The sequence below is a fragment of the Physeter macrocephalus genome, chromosome 5, assembly GCF_002837175.3.
Source record: "Physeter macrocephalus isolate SW-GA chromosome 5, ASM283717v5, whole genome shotgun sequence".
In the NCBI taxonomy this organism is placed as follows: Eukaryota; Metazoa; Chordata; class Mammalia; order Artiodactyla; family Physeteridae; genus Physeter; species Physeter macrocephalus.
Window position 1 is genome coordinate 43530052 of NC_041218.1, and position 23216 is coordinate 43553267.

The 23216-nt window shown below is 36.3% G+C and overlaps 1 protein-coding gene across 2 annotated transcripts in view; it reads left to right on the forward strand.

Moving 5' to 3' along the window:
• The window catches only part of DPY19L1 (dpy-19 like C-mannosyltransferase 1), a 98232-nt gene that overhangs the window by 31744 nt on the left and 43272 nt on the right, over window positions 1–23216 (forward strand). For both annotated transcript variants that reach the window (XM_024128139.3, XM_024128142.3), the window contains exons 7-10: window positions 6689–6746; window positions 16336–16427; window positions 19631–19730; window positions 21938–22015. In XM_024128139.3, the coding sequence (XP_023983907.1) occupies window positions 6689–6746; window positions 16336–16427; window positions 19631–19730; window positions 21938–22015 (328 nt within the window). The remainder of the gene's footprint in view (window positions 1–6688; window positions 6747–16335; window positions 16428–19630; window positions 19731–21937; window positions 22016–23216) is intronic.

Genomic DNA, 23216 nt, shown 5'->3' on the forward strand with positions numbered 1-23216 from the left:
GGCCTCTCCCGTTGCGGAGCACAGGCTCCGGACGCGCAGGCCCAGCGGCCATGGCTCACGGGCCCAGCCGCTCCGCGGCATGTGGGATCCTCCCAGACCGGGGCGCGAACCCGGTTCCCCTGCATCGGCAGGCGGACGCGCAACCACTGCGCCACCAGGGAAGCCCCTTGAGGAGAACTTTTAAATTATTTTCTTTATGAAGGTCTCTACATTTAATGTTTGCTGCTCAGTATCTCTGTGACCACTTGTATCTGTCCCTGACTCTTCCTTCTCCTTTGAATATTTACCTTTCTCTACCTGTTTCTGCTAAGTTCTTCACTACTTCTCAGCTTTTGTGAGAAAAGCCTGGCCACTCTTTTGTAGACATAGCTGCTCGTCAGAAAATACCTTCCACATGAGGAACCAACCACTCACAGAGTGCAAAGAAAATCCAAATCTGGTTTTCTGTTTTTCTCTATTATCTTTGGCCATTGGCGGTTCGTAGTGGCTTCTTTGATACCAGAATGTTTTTTAGAACTACTTTATTTCTAGATAGGTTCCAGAAGCCTTGAGGGACTGGAAGATTAGTCTGTATGTTAAACCCCCCTTTTAATTTTGCTTAATAACCCCCTTTCTACCCTGAAGTGAATAGTCATAATTAATATAACCAGTTTTCCAACTCTGTCTTCTCATGGTCCAACCCAAGTCACCTATGAAGTGACTGGTTTTTTTTAGGCTCTGTGGCAGAATAGACTAACTTTTAACATCAATTTCTTACTCCTTCCCCGCCCTCCACCTGTTTTAAGGAAAAGTTGAATTTCTTATTCTGTATGCTAATTTCACTTCCATTGTTTTATTTGACATTTTTTAATTCTTCATTAATAAATCAAGCATTTACTGTTTATGCAGGTTGGATTTTTGGTTAAAAATGTGTCTTAAGTAGGCTGTGAATTGAACCAGCTCAAACTTTTCCAGCTCCATGTTTTTTTTTTTTTTTTGGTTTTTTGAATGCTCTATAACTTGGCCAGCTAGCATATCTTTAATCATTTGGTCTAATAGTTGTATATGAATATTTAAAAGATGTGTATTTCTCTTCAGCATGCCTAAATTGATGAAAGTTATTGGTTGAAAATATTGGTGTCTTTTCTACAAAATCTGCCCCCTTTTATGTCATTATCTCAGCAAATGACATATTTTTTCCATTTTTTTTTAAATTTAAAATTTTTGGCTGTGTTGGGTCTTTGTTGCTGTGTGCTGGCTTTCTCTAGTTGTGCAGGCTGGGGCTACTCTTCGTTGCAATGTGTGGGCTTCTCATTGCGGTGGCTTCTCTTGTGGTGGACCACGGGCTCTAGGCGCACAGGCTTCAGTAGTTGTGGCGTGTGGGCTCAGTAGTTATGCCTCGCGGGCTCTAGAGCGCGGGCTCTAGATCGCAGGCTCAGTAGTTGTGGCACATGGGCTTAGTTGCTCCACGGCATGTGAGATCTTCCCGGACCATGGATTGAACTAGTGTCCCCTGCATTGGCAGGCAGATTCTTAACCACTGCACCACCAGGGAAGTCCCTCAGCAAATGACACTTAACCACACTGTTTGTTGTCCAAGTCTAACCCTGAGAAGATATCCATGACTATCCCCTTTAGTTACCTCTGAAATCCAAGTAGTCACAAAATCCCATGTTTCTTCCTTCAGAATATCTCTGGCGTCCTTGCACTTCTTTCTTTGTACCCTATCATTCTGCCTCCCTGGGACCCCCTGGCATTCTCTGTCTCTCTGGGACATCCCAGCATCTCTCTTACTAGGATACCATGGTATTCTCTCTCCCTAGGACTGCCTCAGCTCTGCCATCAGTCCTGTCCCCCACAAGGCTATTTGCACACTGTGTGACTGTGACAAGGACAGTGCAACTGGAGCACAGGTTTTGGGGAAGAAGGAAGAATAGTGAAAGGGATCTGGAAGTGTATGCAGGACCAGATCCTACATGGCATTTTAGACATGTTTAGGGGTTTGAATTTCCTCCTGAGAACAATGGGATGCCAATGAAGGACTAAGTGGATAGTGTTAGTGTGATCGTATTAATTTATTTTTAATGATGGCATGATGTAGAGAATACACTGTAGGAGGAGTGAGCCTGGATATAGTGAAGCTGTGCAGGAAGGTGCTGCCATTGTCCATGTGGAAGGGGATGGTGGCCTGAGCTAGTATAGTGGGGGTGGGATGGAGAGAAGCGGACAGACTCCATGATATTTGGAAGGCAGAGTTCATGAGGCTTTGTGATTGAGTTGTTTTTTTTAAAATAATTTTAGGACAGCACAGGTTTGCACGTTGGTGTAATTTTCTCCAGTGGTGCTCAACAGAGGGTTAAGAAGCTAGGTGTGCCTGTGAGGAAGGAGAAAGCTGTGAATAGTGGGGAATGAGCTGGAGTGTTGGGAGATAGCAGCCCTGAGGAGGGCAAGTGAAAAAATGAGCTGAGATGAGCAGGGTTTAATGAAGGGCTCAGGAGCAGTGTCTGGAAGTGACAATAGAGGTGGCTGCTGGCCTCGCCTCCAGGTCTAGAGCCAATATAGGAGCATGACAGAGTGACTCTCACAGCAGGTTTCAAGGAAAGAGAAGGAAGCATCTGGGTAGAGGCCGAGGCTGATGGGGAAGGAAGTTTTTCACCGTGGAATGGAGGTCCCAGTAGCAATGACATGAGATGTTGTATGTTTGACCGCAAGGTTCCCCCAAAATGAACGCCAACAGTCTTCTGATTGAATAGTTTTTATGTTTTCACTTACTCTTCAGATGCCTTTTGAATCTCTGCCCTAGGAGAGTCTCAGTATTAGGCACTCCAACAGCTACAGTGATGTATCAAAAGTTCACAATCTAGTAAATAAAATATTCTTTTCCTTGGCCCTGGCCGACAAAGAGTTAAATTAAAGGCATTAATGACTTGCTTATAACAGACTGGCAGGACCAAGCTGAGAACTTTTCTCAGCCTTCCTGATTCTCATTCTCTTTTCACCTTTACCTTCTCTTTCCTTGATGCTCCAACGTATCCCTGCCTCTAAGTTTAAGAGAAGATGCTCAGCTCTCAGCCAGGCCTGGTGGGCTACCAGGTGCTGACGATTACATCTCAAACTTGAGACTGGAAATTCTCTTAATTGATTTCTTTCCAAAATATTCTCTCATATTCTCTTTCTTAAGCATTTACATGAAAGAAAACTCACTCCAAGGGTAATTTAATATCATTTTGAATTACTACTTTCGTTTTCTCTTTAAACTTTGCATGTTTTATCATTCTTTGAAAAATAGAGGTAAAAACCTCAGGGAATAACACAGCCTACCAAAATGTGATGATTGGTTTGAATCTGATTCACTGAAAGGTTTGGGAAAGAAGAGAATTATAAAATTATTAAACGTTAGAACTGAAAAGTATTTTTAAGATCTTTTACATTCTCACCCCCTTATTTTATATGTAAAGAAATCAAGGCTCAAAAGATTAATGGGATGTATGAGTAAATGTGGTAAATGTTTGCCAAGCTCAGAATCCTTTCAAATTTGCACAGTAGGAACTTTCATATTTTCTGACAGGTGGTGGTAATATTGTAGAAGAAACTTTTTTTTTTAACCACTAGGGAATGCTGAAATATCAACTGATCAACTGTAATGAAAAAAAAGTCAATTTTAAGTATTCTGATTACTACATCTTTTGTGTTTAGCAAAATAAAATGACCTGTGTGATAGTCATTAAGGATCGGAGGGTAGGAAGGTAAATGCTGGGAACACTATTTTGGATTTACTGCAAGTCACATCATTTCCTAGTGATTGTAACTTAGAACATTCCTTGTAGATAAGCAAAGTTTATTCTCTCCTCCTGGCTATGCAGGACCTGAATATACCAGAAAGTCTGCCTTCCTGCTTTATTAGTTAAGCAAAGCTGTCTATATAATCATGGAAGATGCTGTACCATAACCTATAGTATATTAGAACACTGTATAATTTTGAGGTAAGGAAGACCTTCACAAACAAGGCAGGAAATGCAGAAGAAATAAATTAAAATATTGACATTTTACTATGAAATTAACTACATAAAATTAAAATTTTTTTCTGACAATATACTGTAAATTATATCAGAAGATTTTGTCACACATGACAGTAAAATATTTGTATCCCTAATCTTTAAATAGGAAAACAGAGAATCCAGTAGGAAAACAGACAAGAATGTGAAATACAATTCACAGAAGAGTAAATGAAGAAAACAGAACAAAACAACCCACTTAAAATGATGCTTTGTTGTAAAGCAACTATACTCCAATAAAAATTAATAAAAAAAATTTTTTTTAAGTAAAATGATGCCTTGTACAAATAGGCAGGAAGAACAAATCAAAATAACATTGAGAAAAAAATTTTCGCCCTTCCTATGGGCAAAATGTAAAAGGATCTGGGCATATTGGGTGCTGTGTTATAGAGATACGGACCCCTCATACATCAGTGAGGGTGTGGACTGGAATGGCTTCTCTGGAAAGTTCACGTTCTTTGACTTGGCAGTCTCACAAGTCTATTCAATAGAAATAAAGGCACCATTTTTTTTTTTACATGTACAATGATGTTATTTTAACATTTTAAAAATTATAGCAAGGAATTGAAAAACATTCTTATGACCAATAACAGGAAAAGGGCTGAACAAAATTGCAGTGTGTTTGTACTGTGCAATATTTGACATCTATTACAATAAAAAGAATGCCTTGGGTTACAAGTATTGATTAGGAATAATCTTCATAATAGATTAATTAGAAACGGAACATTTCTGAGGGATATTAATAGTACGATCACATTAAAATATATGTTTGTATGGTTATAGAGAAAGATTTGGAAGGATGGACACGAACACAAATGTTCTTACTGATTATCTTAGGTGAATAGGCTTGGGGGAGGGTTGCTAGGAGGAAACCATTTTTTAAAATATATAGACCTCTGGACTTTTTGTCTTGTTAGAATATGTTCAAATTGTTAAAATATATTTATCTATTTAATGTCTAATATTTAAACATCTAATTATTTATTTAAGCCCATAACTCATTCTTAAGCTTTCTAAAGTCTCATCACTTGCTCTGAGGGCTGGGGTTTGCCTATTCGCTGGTCTTTTGAAGTAGCCGTGCTGTGCCTCTGAGGAGAGAACTGACTTCCGCTTCCTGGCCTGTACTACTTTTTAGCTCCATTATCTGTCCCTCTTATTTCTGTGATCCATCACTTCACTACTATCTGGCCAATATGCTGTTTCTTTGCCCCTTTATATTTCATTTGTGCCAGTCCAGGTTAATAACCAGTGGAGTAAAATCACACAGTCCTAGCATTAGTGTCTCTATGAATTTGTGATCTTGAACATAAGTTGATCCCTTAAAGATGGCTCTACAGTCCTTGTGTTTTCCCTCCTTACCTCTCTCCTTAAATGCAAGTGGTATTTCAGACATCCCCTTCCCCCCTTTCCTCAAGCCTTTAGCCCTACTACCTGTTCTCTTGAGCAGCAAGTGGCTCTGTGCCCTGACTCTAGGGAAAACGGCAACTCTGTAAACTCCTTGCCACTAAACATGCAAACTTCACCTTCCTCTTGGCTGACTGGCCCCATGTGCTGGGGATCCCAGCCCTTCCTTTCTCCTTCTGGGGGTGATGCAGAGGGTGTATGTTCTTGCTACATGGATTATCCCTGCCATCTCATATATCTCTTCTGTGTTTCCTCATTCATACATCCTGAAGAATAAATATAATGGCCTAGAATACCTATGTCTGATTCTTTGTTACTTCTCTGTGTTATACACGTATTTGCTGGATGGATAGAAAGAAGGAAGGCTATTTGGGTAAAATAACAAGAAAGCAGCATGAGCTAAAGAGAGTAAAAAGACCTCAGTAGTAGAGATGAAAGAAACGATGGAACAAACCTAAAAACAGCCTTACTTTCACCTGCCCAAATGCTTCTGGCCAGGGGAGGTGGAGAATGGGGATGTGTTTCACTCTTACCTGATCAAATGAAGGTTTAACTGTTAGGACTGCCAAACTATACCATTGTGGTTTCTTAGCTAGAGTTATAAGCCAGATTCTCATATTTTGATATTTGTGTTGTATTTCCCAATTTTTGGAAAACAAATGAATGGTAAAACTTTATCTGTAAACTAGGTTTGCCAAGCATGTATAAAAGTAGCTTGGGTTTGGGAAATACTGAATTAATTAAATCTTTAATGTGCTAACATGCTCTGTGAATTTCCAAGAGCAGGAGACAGTGTGATGATTTCCAGCTTTATGACCATTAAGCACTTTTCTGTACTTGCGCCCATCCCCTCTTCTGAATATATATTATATGCCAAGAAAAACACTTTGAGAAATGCTGAGGGACACAAATTAATATGTGTACTAAAGGATAAAAAAAAAAAAGAAGAAAAAGAAAGGTCAGGTTGCATGACGCACAGTAACATGACTATTAAGAATTTTTTTTCTTGTCAGTTTGTGTTTTTCTGTACATTTTGAAGATGGAAAATGATTTTTTAAAAAATAAAACTTGTTTTGACTAATGATACCTTAGAGGAAATAAGCTGTTTTGTAAATAAGTATAGTAGATTTCTAGTGTGGCTAAAACTTCTTGTAGTACTGGCAGTTTATCATGCTCTGTTATTTCAAGGTTTTATTAGGATTGACCTGCTTTCTGTTATTCAAGTTACATTTTCTTATTCTCTTTTCCAGCGGCAGTCGATTAGGAGGCCTGGTTACAGTGTTGTGCTTCTTTTTCAATCATGGAGAGGTAGGTAGTCAACAAATATTTTCAAAATCTTTAGGGAATTTTACTTCTAGAAATATGAGTTTCTTCTTTAGGTAGTCAGTCAAGTATTTTTTAAAATTTTAGGAGATTTTACTAATAGAAATATAAATTTCTTCCTTAATTTCTTTAAATGTAATCTATAGTAGCATTCTTTAAATGTTTGATCTTATTTTGATTCATTTTTTTAAACACTAGCACTTATCTTTAGTTAACTTTTCATGACCATTATATCTTTTATGTGATACATCTCTTAGTGGCATGAAGAAATAGTGGGTCTGTGTTAATTCTATATATAATTTAACACTGTATTTTAATTATGACACAAATAAGCTAGCCATGTATCCATTAACTTCCTGTGTCGGGGTAACTTTTTGATGTAGGAGCTATAGCATATGTTTCTAGTTTAATGCATTTCTGTTCAACTTTGATATACTTTTGAGTATCCTTTGCGGAATATTTTATTGTATCTATAAATTTTCTTGTATCCAAGGGCTTTCCAAAGAGAACAGCATTGTAAAAAGCATAGACTGGATCCAGGTTACCTGTGTTCAAATCCTGGCTCTGCCGTTTAGTGACTGAGTGACCTAGGCAAGCCATTTAATCTCACCTTAGTTTCCTCTTTGTAAATGGGCATAATGATGTTATCCATTTCATGGGATTATTGGGGAGATTAAATGAGTTCATATGTGTAATGTGCCTAGAACAATGTTTGACACACAGTTACTGCTAAGTAATGATTAGTTTGTGTAATTGTTTATATTATTAGTAGTAACTTATTTTAGATTAAATTTTAATATAAATTCAAGATGCCAGTGAAATCCTTCCACGAAATTAATTGTAGTTGTAAAAGAATTTCTAGTAATATATCTCTGTCCAGTTTTCTTTCATGGTAAGTTTTGTATGAAGGGAAAGAAAAGAAAGGTCAGGTTGCTTTGTGTGAAGTAACTCATTCCTTTTATGTGTTTCTACACTAAGTGTCTACAGCATTTGAATATGCACATGCTACAAAGCTCTAAGAGTAGTCATGCAAAAACTTAACTGTAGACTCAAGGTTGAATTTTTTATTATTCAGTGGATTACTGATGGAAATTGAACTAACACATGCTTAGTATTTAGAATCACAGAAATTTAAAGCTTTATGGATTAGAGCATTTGACAAATGATTGCAATATGACATCAATGAATTGATTTGATCTGAATTTTGAGCAAAGAAAAAAAGAATTATTTGGCTCTTTTTGACTGTGGATGCTGCTCAGTGCCGTCGTTGGACCATAAGCCATTTGGAAGCACAGATCTGTGAGAATGACCTAAGAAATAGGAAATAACTGCTTAACAATGGAAGAAAGGAACCTAGGCAAGCCATTTAATCTCACCTTAGTTTCCTCTTTGTAAATGGGCATAATGATGTTATCCATTTCATGGGATTATTGGGGAGATTAAATGAGTTCTCATATATGTATTGAGTGTTCACAATGAGATGCTGAGTGGAAAGGGACTGTTGAAAATTTTGAAGCCAAGGCACAGTTTTAAATACTACTGTCTCTTAAGCAGAAATATTCTCAGTGTAAATTAGAGGTTATTAATTCCTGATCTTACATTTTTCTAATAATTTTGATGCTCATGTAGCATGAACATCATTCTTGACAAAGTTTTCAGTTTTTAACAATGAAATTCAGACAATTCAGTTCATTTTTCAGGTTGAGAGGGTTTTTTTTTGATACTTTTCAGCTACTTGGTATACTGAAACATGCTTAGGGAACACTTTCCACTTAGGAAAAGGTAAACTAAATGAGATTAGAATTAGAATTGTGGTTTTACTGAATTAGTCAAGTAGATAATTGTACTTATATCAGTAACGATAGCTTTAGAGTAGAAAAGTAACCATTTTGAGTAATGACATATTAAAATTTAGAACATAAACTGCAGTTTTGGGTAAAATAATCTTGAGAACTCAAGTAACTAAAAACTATTTTATTATAATTTTATATTTATTTTGGTTTTCAGATTGTACGATTTTCAGACCCTTGTTTTCTTCTGATTTTTAAAAATGTTGCCTAAAGTACATAGTTTTTATAAGGGGGGAAGCATCTACTCTGATAGTACCTATTCATGCATTTAGTGAACTTTTCCAGAGGGTCAGTGTTTGCTTCACGGGAATTTCTAGCCAGTTTCTAATTGGTACACTTCTTTCTTAGAAGAGTTATTTAAATCATGTGAGTGAGTGGTTTATGTGCCAAAAAATAGTTGTGAATTGTTACCTGCTTTTTTCTATTTCCATTATTTAGTTTGCTCTGTACTTGAGTCTAAGATAGTGTAAGATGTACTTTTTAAAATATTTTTTTCTCAGATGATTTTACAAGGGAAAATATTTGCTTTAATAAAAGAACTGCAAATTATGTAGTGTAAATGATTAATCAGATTATTTAAAACAGAAATTTAAAACCTTCAAATCTGAAAAATGTGAAAACACAATAAAGGAGCTCTTAATTGCTCATAGTAATGATCAATAATATTGAGGTTTTATATTTCATAATAAAAATTATGCAGATGTTTTCACTTATCAAGCTTTTTAATTAAATGTTGATTCTGTCCCTATTGAGAATTATTGCTAAGATGAAAGCTAACAATTTTGCTTAGCTTTTAAAGCATTTAGATGGGTACATTAAAAAAAAAAACTAAATGCAATATTTTTTGCAATTTTTGACTGTTATTTTCTTTTCCTTCCTCCCTTCCTTGCTTTCCTTTCTAATGATGGTAAGGTTTTGGCCAGGATATTTATTCTGAGTCTTCTGTTTATTCAACTCAATTAAAACAACATATACTGAGGTCCTACTGTATGTCAGGACTTGTAGATGCTGGGGATGTGTCAGTTAGTAAAACAAAGACCCCTGTCCTTGTGGATAATCATGTGAAGGTGGGACAATCTTCTGCTTAAGGTGGGGGAGTACTGGTTTATTAGGGGAGAAGCAAGGAGGCCATTGTGGAAGAGCAGAGAGTGGAAGGGATAAGGCCAACAGTGAAAGATGGGAGGTGGCGTGTGGAAGGAGCCAGTTCTGTAGTCTTGTCAGTCATTGTAAAGTTCATTTGGAGCACATGGAAAGCCCATGGAGGGTTACCTGCAGAAGAGGGACATGATTTAAATATTTTTTACATTAATTTGGGGAACAGTGTAAGTGCAAGATGTGTTATTTATTCAGGCTATTGAGTGGTGTGCTTATTTGTGAAATACATTAACTCCAAAAGTCCAAAAACAGAGACTGTGCTAGTCTTAGCTGGAAATGAATCTGTTGATGTAGATTTGAAAACTAGCTTCTAATGTAGTAGAAAACTAGCCTGCAACATCTTTCGTGACCTGGCCCTTTCTGCATCTCACCACTCCAGGGCATTTTCTTTTTGCCTCAGTCCTGCTGTCCTTCCTTCCTCTAGTTCCCAGAAAGGACTGTTCCTTTTCCTTCCTCAGGGCCTTTGCACATGCTGTTTCCTAGCCCTGCATACTTCCCTCCCCCTGTATCTCCTAATCTGTGCCTAGTTAACTCTTAGTCATCTTTAATAACTGGATGTTTGGGTTTCAGTGGTGTTCTTCATTTTTTCCTGCAGATCTGGGTTCCCATCTGGTATAATTTCTCTTTAGTCTTAAGAACTTTATGTAGCATTGTGGTGAAGATCTGCTGCCCATAAGTTCTCTTAGCTTTTGCCTTTCTAAAAACATCCTTATTTTGCCTTCATTTTTTTAAAGTATACTTTTGCTGGATAAGAATTCTGGATTGAAAGCTTTATCTTTCAGCACTTTAAGTGTCATTCTTTTGTATTCTGGCTTCCATTGTTTCATAAGTGATCTGTCACTCTTATTATTGTTGTCCTGAATGTAATGTGTATCTTCTGTGTTGGTTTGAAGCTTTGTTTGTTTTTTTTTCTTGTCGTTGTTGTTTTTTAAATTAATTAATTATAATTTTGGCTGTGTTGGGTCTTCATTGCTGCATGCAGACTTTCTTTCTCTAGTTGCCGTGAGCAGGGGGCTACTCTTTGTTGTGGTGCGCGGGCTTCTCATTGCGGTGGCTTCTCTTGTTGTGGAGCACGGGCTCCAGGTGCGCGGGCTTCAGTAGTTGTGGCTCGAGGGCTCTACAGCGCAGGCTCAGTAGTTGTGGCTCACAGGCTGAGTTGCTTCACGGCATGTGGGATGTTCCCTAACTAGGGATCGAACCCGTGTCCCCTGCATTGGCAGGCGTATTCTTAACCATTGCGGCACCAGGGAAGTCCCTAAAGCTTTGTTTTTATGTTTGATTTTTATTGGTTTGATGTTGATGAACTTAAATTTGGTCTTTTTTGTATGTCTCCCGCTTAAGTTTCACTGAACATCTTTGTTCCATGGGTTTTTTTTCTTTTTAATCAGTTTTTGGAAACCTTTTAGCAAATATCTTTTCTTCAAATATTTTGTCTTCCCCATTCTCTCTCTTATTGTCTTTGAGGATTCTATTTCCATGTATGTTCAACTTTTGATGTTATCCCATAGGTTTTTGATACTCTCTTCATCTTTTTTTTTTTTTCAGTTTTTTTCTCTCTTTGTCTCTATTTGGATGTATTATTTTGCCATATCCCTGAGTTCATTGGTATTTTATTCTGATATTCAGTCTGCTTTAATGCCCATCCAGTGACTTGTTTATTTTAGATATTATAAATTTCAATTTTAGAATTTCATTGTTTTCCTGAGCTTCCATTTCTCTGTTGAAAATTCTTGTCTGTCTACCCATTCTGTCCATCTTTTTCTGTAAATTTTTAAACCTAATTATTATAGTTATTTAAAGTCCTTGTCTGCTAATTCCAACATTCACATTATCTGTGGATTTAACTAGAATTTACCTTTTGATTGTGGGTTATATTTTTGTATTTTGCATGTCTCATAGATTTCTCTTTTATGCAAGACATTTTGCATAAAAGAATGATAAAGCCTGAACTAGATAATTGTTTTTGCTTGTTTTTCTCCCAGAGAGGGATTATCTTTTCCTATGTCAGGTATGTAGGGTAAGGACTTGAGCAATTTGATCCCACCATGAGTCTTGCTAAGCTGGGCAGGGCTGTGGTTTTAATTTGTTTTCGTTTACCTCCAGTTTCAAATGAATTAAGATTTCTGCTCTGTGACTCAATCTCCAGTTTCCCAGATGCTCAGCCCAGGGCATGATCTCTTTGATCTTACCAGCAATTGAATTTGGAGGGGGTGAAGTTTTAGCTTTTTAGTTTCAGTCCATCACTGGCTTCGACTTCAGCAAGTTCCTGGAAGCTAAGCACTGTGTGAGATTGTGACTTCTCTCTGCTTCCTCCCTGTTCTTCACTGCTTCTTCACCCCAATCTGAATATCCAATTAACTTAGTACTTTTTGTTGGAAAGACCATTCTTTTCCCATTGAATTGTAGTGGTGCTTTTGTCATTAATCAAGTAACTGTATATTTGTAGATTTGTTTTTAGACTCTCAAATCTGTTCTATTTTTCTATTTATCTTTAAGCCAGTATCACACTGTCTTAAATATTGTAGCTTTAAACGTTTGATATCTGGTAGTAAAAAGTCTCCAACTCTGTTCTCCGGTGTTGATTTAGCTAGTCCAGTTTTTTGTATTTCCATATAAATTTTAGAATCAGCTTTCCATGATTCCTCCTTCCCCCAATAGATTACAACCTCCTAGGACTTTAGTTATGATTGCCTTTATCTCTAGATCAATTTAGGGAGAAGTGACATTCTAAATATATCAGATCTTCCCATCTATAAACATAGGTATTATTTGATTTATATCAATCTTCTTCAATTTCTTTCAGCAATGTTTTATGTCTTGCAAATTTTTTATTAGATTAATTCCCAACAAATGTGTGTGTATGTATATTTTTTGGGGGGAGGAGTACTATTCTCTGCCCTTTTGATATGTCCTCAGTGTTCTTTTTTTTTTTTAACATCTTTATTGGAGTATAACTGTTTTACAATAGTGTGTTAGTTTCTCCTTTACAACAAAGTGAATCAGTTATACATATACATATGTTCCCATATCTCTTCCCTCTTGCGTCTCCCTCCCTCCCACCCTCCCTATCCCACCCCTCTCATGGTCACAAAGCACAGAGGTGATCTCCCTGTGCTATGCGGCAGCTTCCCACTAGCTATCTAACTCAGTGTTCTTTCAACACTTACTTTCTTGCACAAAAAGGTGTTTCAAGATCACCTCGTACCGTCTTGCCCCCAGATGTGGAATCAGCTATTTTCCAAGGAATCTTGGATCCTGTTAGTGGAAAATGGTAACTAGAGACCACAAGTGGGGTGCTTGATGTGCTTATTACTGCTTGGATGTAATCACTTTTAGGTCCTTTTAGCAAAAATCATTAATTCATACTGATTCCTCCAATAATTCTAATCTAGTAATCTAGTAGTATAAACCCTGCCTTCTCCCACTCCCAGGAGATATTTGTATCTCCTCCCTCCCCACAATCTAAATGTATTTACTTACTTGCTTTATTCTATAATATACACAAAATAGTTTCAGAATTAATACACTACGATTACCTACTACAAACCTACTAAGTAAGGTTTAAGATTTCATTGCTGTTCTGTTTTTTCCTAAGATTATATTCTAAGGGGGTACAGAGTTCAAAAGTAAAACAACTCAAAATATACCTAGATTATTTTTGCTTCTCCGTTATGTTACCATTTAATACAGTTAGAATCATTTGTTTCAGTTTATATTTATACTGCCTTTGTATCTTGACAAATACCTTCATACAGAATTCTGATTATGTTGATAACCTTGAGAAGTTTAGTTTATAACCACATGGTAAAGGTGGTAGAGTTGATAACATCTTGTCAGCTTTTTATATTTTAAATAAGTAAGGAATGGTCAGGTTGCATCATTGCTATAAAGGTTAGAGTCATGAAGATGTAATTTATTGCTTATCCAACAAAGCTGACTGATTTCACAGAAGTTCTATGCAAACTTTATGGTAGGATATGGTGATATCCTAGAAGTTCAGCGACAAAATAGGTAAATGTTTCTTTTCATAGAACCAGTAGAAATTCTTTATTAAGATGGTAAAGCTTAATAATAGCAATTATACATCACTGAAACATTAATTTTCATGTGAGCCAAAATTGTATTACAAATTCAGATTGTAACTGACTGGTTATTTGGGCAGCATGTCAGTACATGGTACAGAAAGAGACAAACTCCAAGAAAGCTACCTGACTTATTATCAAGGTGCAGTCCCGTCAGCCTCACAAAGCCCATGCCAAGCTAAGGGTCTGCCTAAACAATGGGAATGCTCTAAGTAACATCAGATAGAAGATGTTCAAATGATAGCTGTTGCACCTAGCATTATTATGGTTGACATCTGGATAGTTGAATCCTTAAACCTACACCGTTCTCAGAAAAAGAGTAGCCAAACCCATGGTGGTCAGAAATCTTTTTTGGAATCGCTTGTAAGTATAGTGTTTAAAGCAATATTATAGCTAACATAGCAGTGCAGCAGTCAGAGGTGGGATAATTTGTTTTAAACCCAAACATTATACCAACAAGTTACAAGTGATCCTACAAAGGTTAACTCTAGTTAAAACTCTTGAACAAGACTTAAACATGATCTGTTTGATACTAACTATAACTTATAATTGAGTAGTCAGTTCTATTCCTATTTTTAAATTGTGAAGAGAAATCAATTAGATTGTGCTAGATCTCTAATAGTATAAGTAAACTATTTGAAAGTAGAGGTTGAAAAATGTAGCTGTTTATTGCTAAAATTCTTCATTTTTGATTCTTGAGTACATGATTTAAAAATTCAGCCTTCACCAAGCAGAAAATAGATTAAAAGCCTGTTGTCATCAATATCTAGGCAGTGTTATGTTGCAGTATTATTCATTGCTATGAAATGTGTGCTAAAAATTATTTAGTGGATGATGACAGTTAATGGATTTAGTGGATGATGATGATGATTTCCTCCTTTCATTCTTCCATTTGAACCTATAAAGAGAACTATAGATTTTTATTTTCTATTTAAAATTATAGTTAAATAAAAAATATTTATTTGTTGAAACTTAAGGTATGATTAAAACAAATCTGTTTACTATTCTCATATTATATGGTGTCATCTGGAACAGCAGTTATGTTAGTACCAGATCTAGTAAAGCACCCTGTGTTATTGGAGAAACAATAAGAAGCACTTTCAGATACATATGAATTCATTCACTCTTAACTTTTTAGAAGGAGAAAACCTTGCTCTTTGTTACTAATTTATAATTGAGCCTTCTTATCCTTACTTTACAGAGGATGTAATCGAGTTTTAGCAAACTGAGTGACTCCTGCTATTAAGAGAAATGAATTTCTAAGAGATGACAACATAGTTGTATTTGGTAACAAAATAAATATGGGTGAAAAGTCTGTATGAAGAAAGTTTTCAAATTGTGTATTACATAGTTTAAATATTTTCTTATTGGTTTTTGCGTAGAGATTGGTAGACTTATAAATTTTAGTTATATATCTCTACTGTCAATCATACTGAAATCTCTAGTTAATCTAATAAACTAACAGATTTTTTAATTTGCATTTCAGTAACAACAAATATACATTTTTAAAGACTTTTTCAATCTTTTCATATTCTCTTGTATGTACAGTTCATTTATAAATAGATATTTATGTTAATTTCATAGAGAATGGTGAGTTTTGGTAAAAAAAGAGGAATAAATTGGCTCAAACTTTCTATAGCAGTAGAAGAAATATCTAATAGTCTGAGGTAGAGCTAAAATAAAGGAAAGACTTATTTCCACTGTGTAATACTATATAGTCTCTAAAGTAGCCCTGCTTGACGTGAAAGATGTAATGATTTCTTCTAGTGTGACTAGCTTAGTAGTAGTAATATCAAATTATTTACATTTAATCCAGTGCAGTTTTCTTTAAGTTGAAAGATGGACTTATTAATATATTTAGTATATATGCAGAAACATGATGGAGTCTAATACTGGGATACTACATTATTTAATTAAGTCTAAAGTAAGCTTTTCAGAAAGGTTGATACTTGACTATTTCAGGACTTTTGTGATTTTATTTGATCCCCTGTGCCGCTTTTAAATATTTTGCAGCCCAGGGTGGCTTGGTCAAAGAAGAAGTAAAAACAAAAATGGAGTGCTCCTTTTAAGCAGCATTGTCAATAAAAATACTAACAGTGATGACCACAGGGAGTTTTGAAATACTGGTTATGGATAGTTTTGCTGAAATTCATGTGAAAGAAGACAAACTATAGTTCATTTTCAAAACCAATTCAAATGTAGTGTTTTTACTTTTGGCAGAACATTTTCTTGCTGGTGCTTTCCCTACCTTCCTTTTAGGCTACAGTTGAAGTTTTTTAGGACTTCGTTGTTGACAATTCATGATGTTACTGTTGCTCAAGATCTTATGCCATGTGTATCTTCCAGTTTTGCTGTTGGTAGAAAAGTTAGTAGCTTGTTTTCCAGCACACCATTAAGTTGTAGAAAAAACTTCATAGCAGCTTTCGCTTGGTGTTTCTTACTCAACAATTTTAGCAAAGATACCATACATGATGAATTTTTTTTCAGTGTACCCGTGTGATGTGGACACCTCCTCTCCGCGAAAGCTTCTCGTATCCATTCCTTGTACTTCAGATGTTGCTTGTGACTCATATTCTCAGGTAACTTTGTCTTATCTTTAGTAGTTGTTGTTTGTTTTGCATTGAATAACTTAAGTTAGAACTTTTTAAACTTCCAGTATAAAAAGTGTAATAAAATAATTAAGCTGATGCAGTTGCTAGTTTGAATTCATAAAGGGGTTTTAAGAGTATAACTTCAAAATATTTACTACCCGAAACATTTTCTTGATCTGCCTTTTAGTCTTATTTCCTTTAATTAGTGGTCCATGGGTACTGCTCGAGGAGCAGCAAATCTGCTTCCACTTCTTCTGCCATCTCTACTTTCCCAAGCCATTTTCTGCCACCACAGCAGCCTCCCAAAAATAGAAAGAAGAGGGAAAGCTGGTGGCAGTAGGGTGTATCCCATAAGCTATAGCCCTTCAAAGCAAAGAACGGTTCATAGAATAGGTGTGGTCAGGTACATTAATACATGTAGTTCTTCTTTCTGTGTTTGTTTAGCATCCCTGAGAACTGGATAGTAGGGGTAGAAAGAAACCACATGAGTAGACAAAGGTATGCTAGGATAATTCCTGCTAGAAACTCAGGGTTGGATTGAGCCCTCCCATGTTTCTCATTACAAGAGTGGAGAGAGTTGGACCGAGAACAGTTCCCTCCCCTCGTTATTGACAGATATCGAATTTAGATTGATGCTGCCTTGTTTCAGAGGGTGAAGATAAAACAAAACGGGGTCTATGAAAGAACAGGACAAAGTATGATGAAAATCTGAAGATGACCCAGACTAAGAACTCCTTTCAGTGATCTGCGGAATTCAGGAGAACTGGTTGAAGTCTGTTACATCAAATCCTTTGAATGATCTATTTCCCGTGATCTTAACAGTAACAGAGCCGTTACATGGCTTTGTCTCTTATGTAGGGTTTTTAGACCAGCCTTTCACAGAATGTGGGATGGGTGGCAGCTTTTGTATTAGCTTTTAAAGTCTCTGCAACTCCAGCCTGATTGCTGTCCCTTAAATTCCTCTTTTATTATGAAAATTAGAACTTCTTTAGCATCTTCAAGTAAGATGAACTCTGAATTCATAACCTTTAGCTCTGGGGCACTTTGATAGAGGTTTCCTTCTCAAACACTTCAGGAGGAAGTGTTGTGCCATATGAGTGTCTGATTCATCACTGCACATGCTGTGTTTCCACACCCGCGTTCTTGATCTTGGCTTTTTTCTCCAATACAATACTGTATTCTCCAATACAGTATTTTCTCCAATACAGTGGACTGCCCATCAATCTCTACTTTCTGCTTTTCTTCTACCTCTGCTTCTGTCTTAAATCCAGTGATGGCAAACTTTTGATTCTTCTCATATTCCCTTGCTGATGTGCTGTGATCTGAGCAGCTGTGTACGGTGCTGCTCTACCTGCTAAGTGTTGCTTCCTTTAATCCATTCCGAGGGGTGTACTGTAGAAGGTTCTGCTACTTTGCTATTGCTGCTGTAACAAATCACCACAAACAGATTTATCACGTTACATCTTACAGTTCTGTAACTCAGAAATCCTAAGATAGAGGTGTCGGCAGGGCTGCACTTCTTCTGGAGAGTCTAAGGAAAAACCAATTTTCTTGCCTTTTTTAGCTTCTAGAGGACTGCTTGCATTCCTTGACCTGTGGCCCCCTCTATCTTCAAAGCTAGCAATGGTGTATTGAGTTCTTAGCAGTCATTTTACTCCAACCTTCTTCTTTGACTTTAAGGACGCTTGTGATTACATTGGGCCCACCTGGATAATCCAGGATAATCTCCCTATTTGAAGGTCAGCTGATTGGTAACCTTAATTCCCCTTTGCCATGTAGTGGGTCTCTTTGGAGGCTATTATTCTACTGACCACAGTGGAGCTACTCCAACTCCTGTTTCTTGGCTTCAGGAACTGCTTTCTGTTACGTTCTTTTGTCTTGTTTGTCAGGTGCTTTTGTGGTAAGCTCTTTATGTTTTCTTTAGCCTCCTAATCATTGTCATTTCAGCCTCATCCACCTCCTCATTCTTGCCTTTACTTTTGGTTTTTATAAAAAAGTGTTAGGTAAGGGAATTTCCTTCCTTCAAGGGCTTTTATCATTTCTCTTTGTTTTTCTCTAGTTGACATCTTCCTTCTGCTTTCTTGGCAACTGCAGTCCTTTTTGCTGGGGAAAAGCACATCCTCCTTTCCTAGAGTTGTGGTAAACTTCTTACCTTTCTTCTGAAGGATGACAGCCTAATTTCTAGTGGTCATTTAAGTCTTCTGATATTTCATCTTTATTACTGAATTCTCTCTCTCTGGCAGAGCAGCCATTTCCTCTAGTTCTCGGTTTCTACCTAGAGTTGACATATGATGTGGGACGGTGGAGAGGTGAATGCCTTGAGTGAGCCAGGAAGAAGCTGAGCAATGTTCATGTGGGCTGCAGGTACTAAGGATTCTGTTATAAAGCTAGAACAGACTTTTCCTAATGCTAAACATCATTTACAAATAAGGTTAGAAAGATATTTTATTCTAACAAATTGGTTTTGTCCAATTTTGAATTTTAAGTATTTTTAGAAATTCAGTTTTATATAAATCACATAATACCAGCCACAGTGAAGATGTTAGGCATGTTGGGGGCTTCACACTAGCTCACTGATTTAGGAGAAAAGTACTTCTTAAAACTAGCATGAGAGATAAAATCACCTCACCCTCCTAAAAATCCCTTGCATACAAGTCAGGACCAAAGCAAAGCCTCTAAATGTGACTCCAGAAGGGCCCCTGCCATTGCCTCTTTTCTGTGTCCTACCTGTGCAGGACCCAACTTTTATCCCATATCCTCCACAAAACCTCACTCAGCTGCTCAGCCTGTATCCTGAATACTTGCTTGCTTGTCTGCAGAATACTTAGCACTTAGAATCTGCTACTTCTGTGATTTTTTCATAGACATCATTTGTCTCTCCAAATGAATCTATTGAATGCAGCTTTAAATATGTTTGGTTATGAATTCACCAAAAGTGTATCAATGGATACACTGACCTAGGTGCTGTCTCTCTCCTTGGAAAGCTTTGTTTTTTACAGTTATATTGGGGATTTACTTTTCATAGGAAATTGTTGTAATTGAGTGTCAGGAGGTATAATTTCTAATCCATTGGTTCATTTTATATCTGGTTTATGTTATAACCAGATCATGTTTAGAGATTCTAATTTGCAGTGGTTTGGAGCCATGCTAGAATATTTTCTGGTTAAACTTACTTATTTTATCTTTTTAAGGGCTACAAAACTTTATAGAGGAAGCTTGATTGCACTCTGCATTTCCAATGTATTTTTTATGCTTCCATGGCAGTTTGCTCAGTTTGTACTTCTTACTCAGGTAAGGTGCTTATATTTTTTAAATGAATTAAGTTTAGTGAGCTTGATTATGAGAACTCATTTGTATAAAATTATAGAACTGAGATGTTATGTGATTCTAAGTACAAAAAAGTTTTTTTAGTCCATATTTTGAAAGAAATTTCGGGATAGGGAAATATATGATTTATTTATTAATGGGTGTTAATTATTTACTTACTAGTAGAATGCATTTATTGAACTCAAGTTTATAAGAATGCTTATCTTTTTTCTTCAATATTAGTTTGCTTAAAAGAGAACTAGTATTATAACATTAAGTATGTCTCTTAAGGGGACTGTAGTATTTATCTTAAGTAAAATGTTTTTGTGAATAATAGTGGACTTTCTTACACATAGGATAAATACACATAGAATAACATAGGAAAAATAGCTAAACAATTTATGTTTTATATAACTCCCTTACCAGCCTGTAATATATTTATCATCTTTCCACGTACTCTTGTCTGTCTCTTTCCCTTCAAATAGAGGTCTATAAAGCAAGGTAAAGGTCGCTTGTTGAGAGAGGGAGTAAAATGTGTGCTCATTTCTCCCTGCCACCACTGTTTCTACTTCTTTCTTATACTGGCCATATTCATATTCATATAAAGCAGTATAAGAGTTGCTTTTTAATGTTCTTTGAGATGTCTTGCTTGAGAAATGAAGTCAGACCTGGATTTGTGTCCTAACTCTCTTCACTGGCTGCTTCAGTTGGACAAACTGCTTAACTTTTTTAGTTTCAGTTTTCTCATTTATGAAGTAGAGAAAATGAAAGACCCTACTGTATTGGGTTGTGTTTAGGATCAGACGGGGTCATGTATGTAAGAGTCTTAACACATTACCTGCTACTTAAGACATCAAGTTAGCTGCTTCTATCATTTTTTTTTAAGAGGCTCTATTTGTACTTCATTCTTTCTTTGATCTTATCTTTTAGACTCCTTTGTCTTCTTTAGTTTGAGGACATTTTAAATGTTTCTTGTTTAAAATGTCCCTGAGAGTCACTCCTTAAGATTCTACCCTGTAGGCCTGCTGTGTATTGCTTAGCCCCTGGAGTGGAAAGGGAGAGTTCCTATCCTTTCACTTATTGGAGATGGCCTGCTTTTTGGTTTTGTTTTTGGTTTTTTGGTGGGGGAGGGGGAGGAACTGGGGGGAGGTGCATGGAGTGAGGGTAGGCAGTACTGTGCTTCTCTGTCGGGCTTACGTTGAATAACAACACACTTCTCCACAGTTACTGTGTCATATCTGTCACCCTTCAGCAGTGCCATGTTCCCCATGGGGAAATCTGGGTCAAGGGAGACCTTGTTTTTCTTGCTACTGGGAAAATTTGTTGTAGATTATTTGGAGACAAAAAACTTGATGAATGGAACTTCAGTTACATGTTTAAGTTTCAGCTGTTTTGCCATTTGTTTAAACCGTATTTGTGTAGTGGGAGAAGCATGGAATTTAATTTGAATTGCTTTTTCCATGAAGAAAGGTGGAGAGACATTGTTTGACATAATACCTCTCTATACTTTACTGAGGTAAATTATTTAATCAATTAATTCATATAATCAATTAATGCATATAAATAACTCCAGTACTCTTAGAATTCTTGGTAAATACATACACAGTTTTCTTCAAAACTGTTAAAAAAGTTAAAAATACCTTTGTAGTGAAAGTACTTCTAGTTTGAAATTTGATTATGCCCAACACTTGAATATTTGTATAAATGAAAGAAAACGCTAATGGAGATACTCGTAAAGACTGACTAGCAAGCAGAACTCAGTGTATTTTTACACACACATGCATTATATAATTATTTTTTAGTTTAATGTACCTTCCCCAATTATGTATTGTCATATGTTATAATTAAATTTTTATATTTTTTGATTGAGCAAGGCACTTTGTAATTGTACATGTTGGCAATAGAGTCACTCTACATTAAAAGGAGTATTGTTTGGATAATCCGTAAAGTAGATAATTTACGTGGTTAATTGAGAGAGATGTGAATGGAAGAGAAAAATCAACTGGTATGTGCTATATTAATATATTGACCATAATAAATAATAAATTAGCAGGTAAGAGGGAGACTAAAGAACTTACTTTCAATATAAATATAAATTTGAGGCAAAATAAAGATAATCTTTTCTTAATTTTTTAATCTATTCATTATATATATAATTTTAATTTTTAATATAACTTCTTTTTAAATTTCAGATTGCATCATTATTTGCAGTATATGTTGTGGGATACATTGATATATGCAAATTACGGAAGATCATTTATATGCACATGGTAATGGTTTTAAAATTTTTTTTTTACCATTTACCCTGACCTTAAAACAAACTCCTGCTTAGTATTTTATTTATTCATGGTTGCAACTAGTTTTGACATAATTCCATAACTAAAACAAGTGTTATTCAAAAACTGTGATATAATTAACAGACCTTGTTTTAAATAGGCCACCCAGAAAATGTAATTATCTGATTTGAGTTTGTGCCCAACTTATACATTATCAGTAAAAGAGGTAAGTTGTGAAAGAGAAACATGGAATTGTATATTATCCAGGAGCCTTCTGTTAAAATGAAGTGGAATATTCATTTATTGAGCACAAACTATCCAGCCATGTGGGACATATCAGTGAATAAAACTGCAAAGATCCCAGCATATATGTGGATTACATCCTAAAAGAGTGGAGGAAGAAGACAGAGGATAAATAATAAACATAGTAAATGGGTAAATTATATAGTATGTTAGAAGGTGGTAAGGGCTATGGAAAAGGACAAGTCATGGTACCCCAAGGAGGTCAGGCTGGCCAAGTGTCAAGGGATGGGAGATTGAGGTGTCACATGAGGAGGTCAGAGGAGGTCTTATTGAGAAGGGGGTAGTGGAGCAAAGATTGGAAGGAGGAGAAGGAGTCAGCTAAGTAGATGTCATGGAGAAGAATATTCTAGCTTGATGAAATAACCAGGGCAAAGGTCTTAAGGCTGGATGGTTGATTTTGATGAATATTGATTTTTAAAAACATTTGTCTTCTCTGTCATTAGTTCTTACAATTTTGATATTTTCTTTTTCCTATAATTTTAAGGTAATTACAGCATGCTGTTGTTTTGTGCTGGTCTCAGCCTATCAATAACAATGTTGTGGTTGGACAGGCACTTGTGGTTCTTATGATTGCAAGATGCCCTTCAGCAATAACTATCAGGAAACTTTGAAAAAAACCAAGGTTTATTACTTACAGGACCTGGAAATTACACAGCACACCTGGGACCACACAGTTAGGTCGTGGGGTGTGCGGGGAGGCATGGGAGAGTTAGGGAACAAGCATGCCCTGGAGTTCTGCCTTTATTGGGGTCCAGGATGGGGGCCTAGGATTTTGAGGGCTCATTTTTTTTTTTTTTTTTTTTTTTTGGTGAATTTAAAACATACCAGTGGGAATTTAAATCACAGGAAGAGAAAAAACTGGCCCAAAGGTCAGTTGTTTAAATTAACCAAG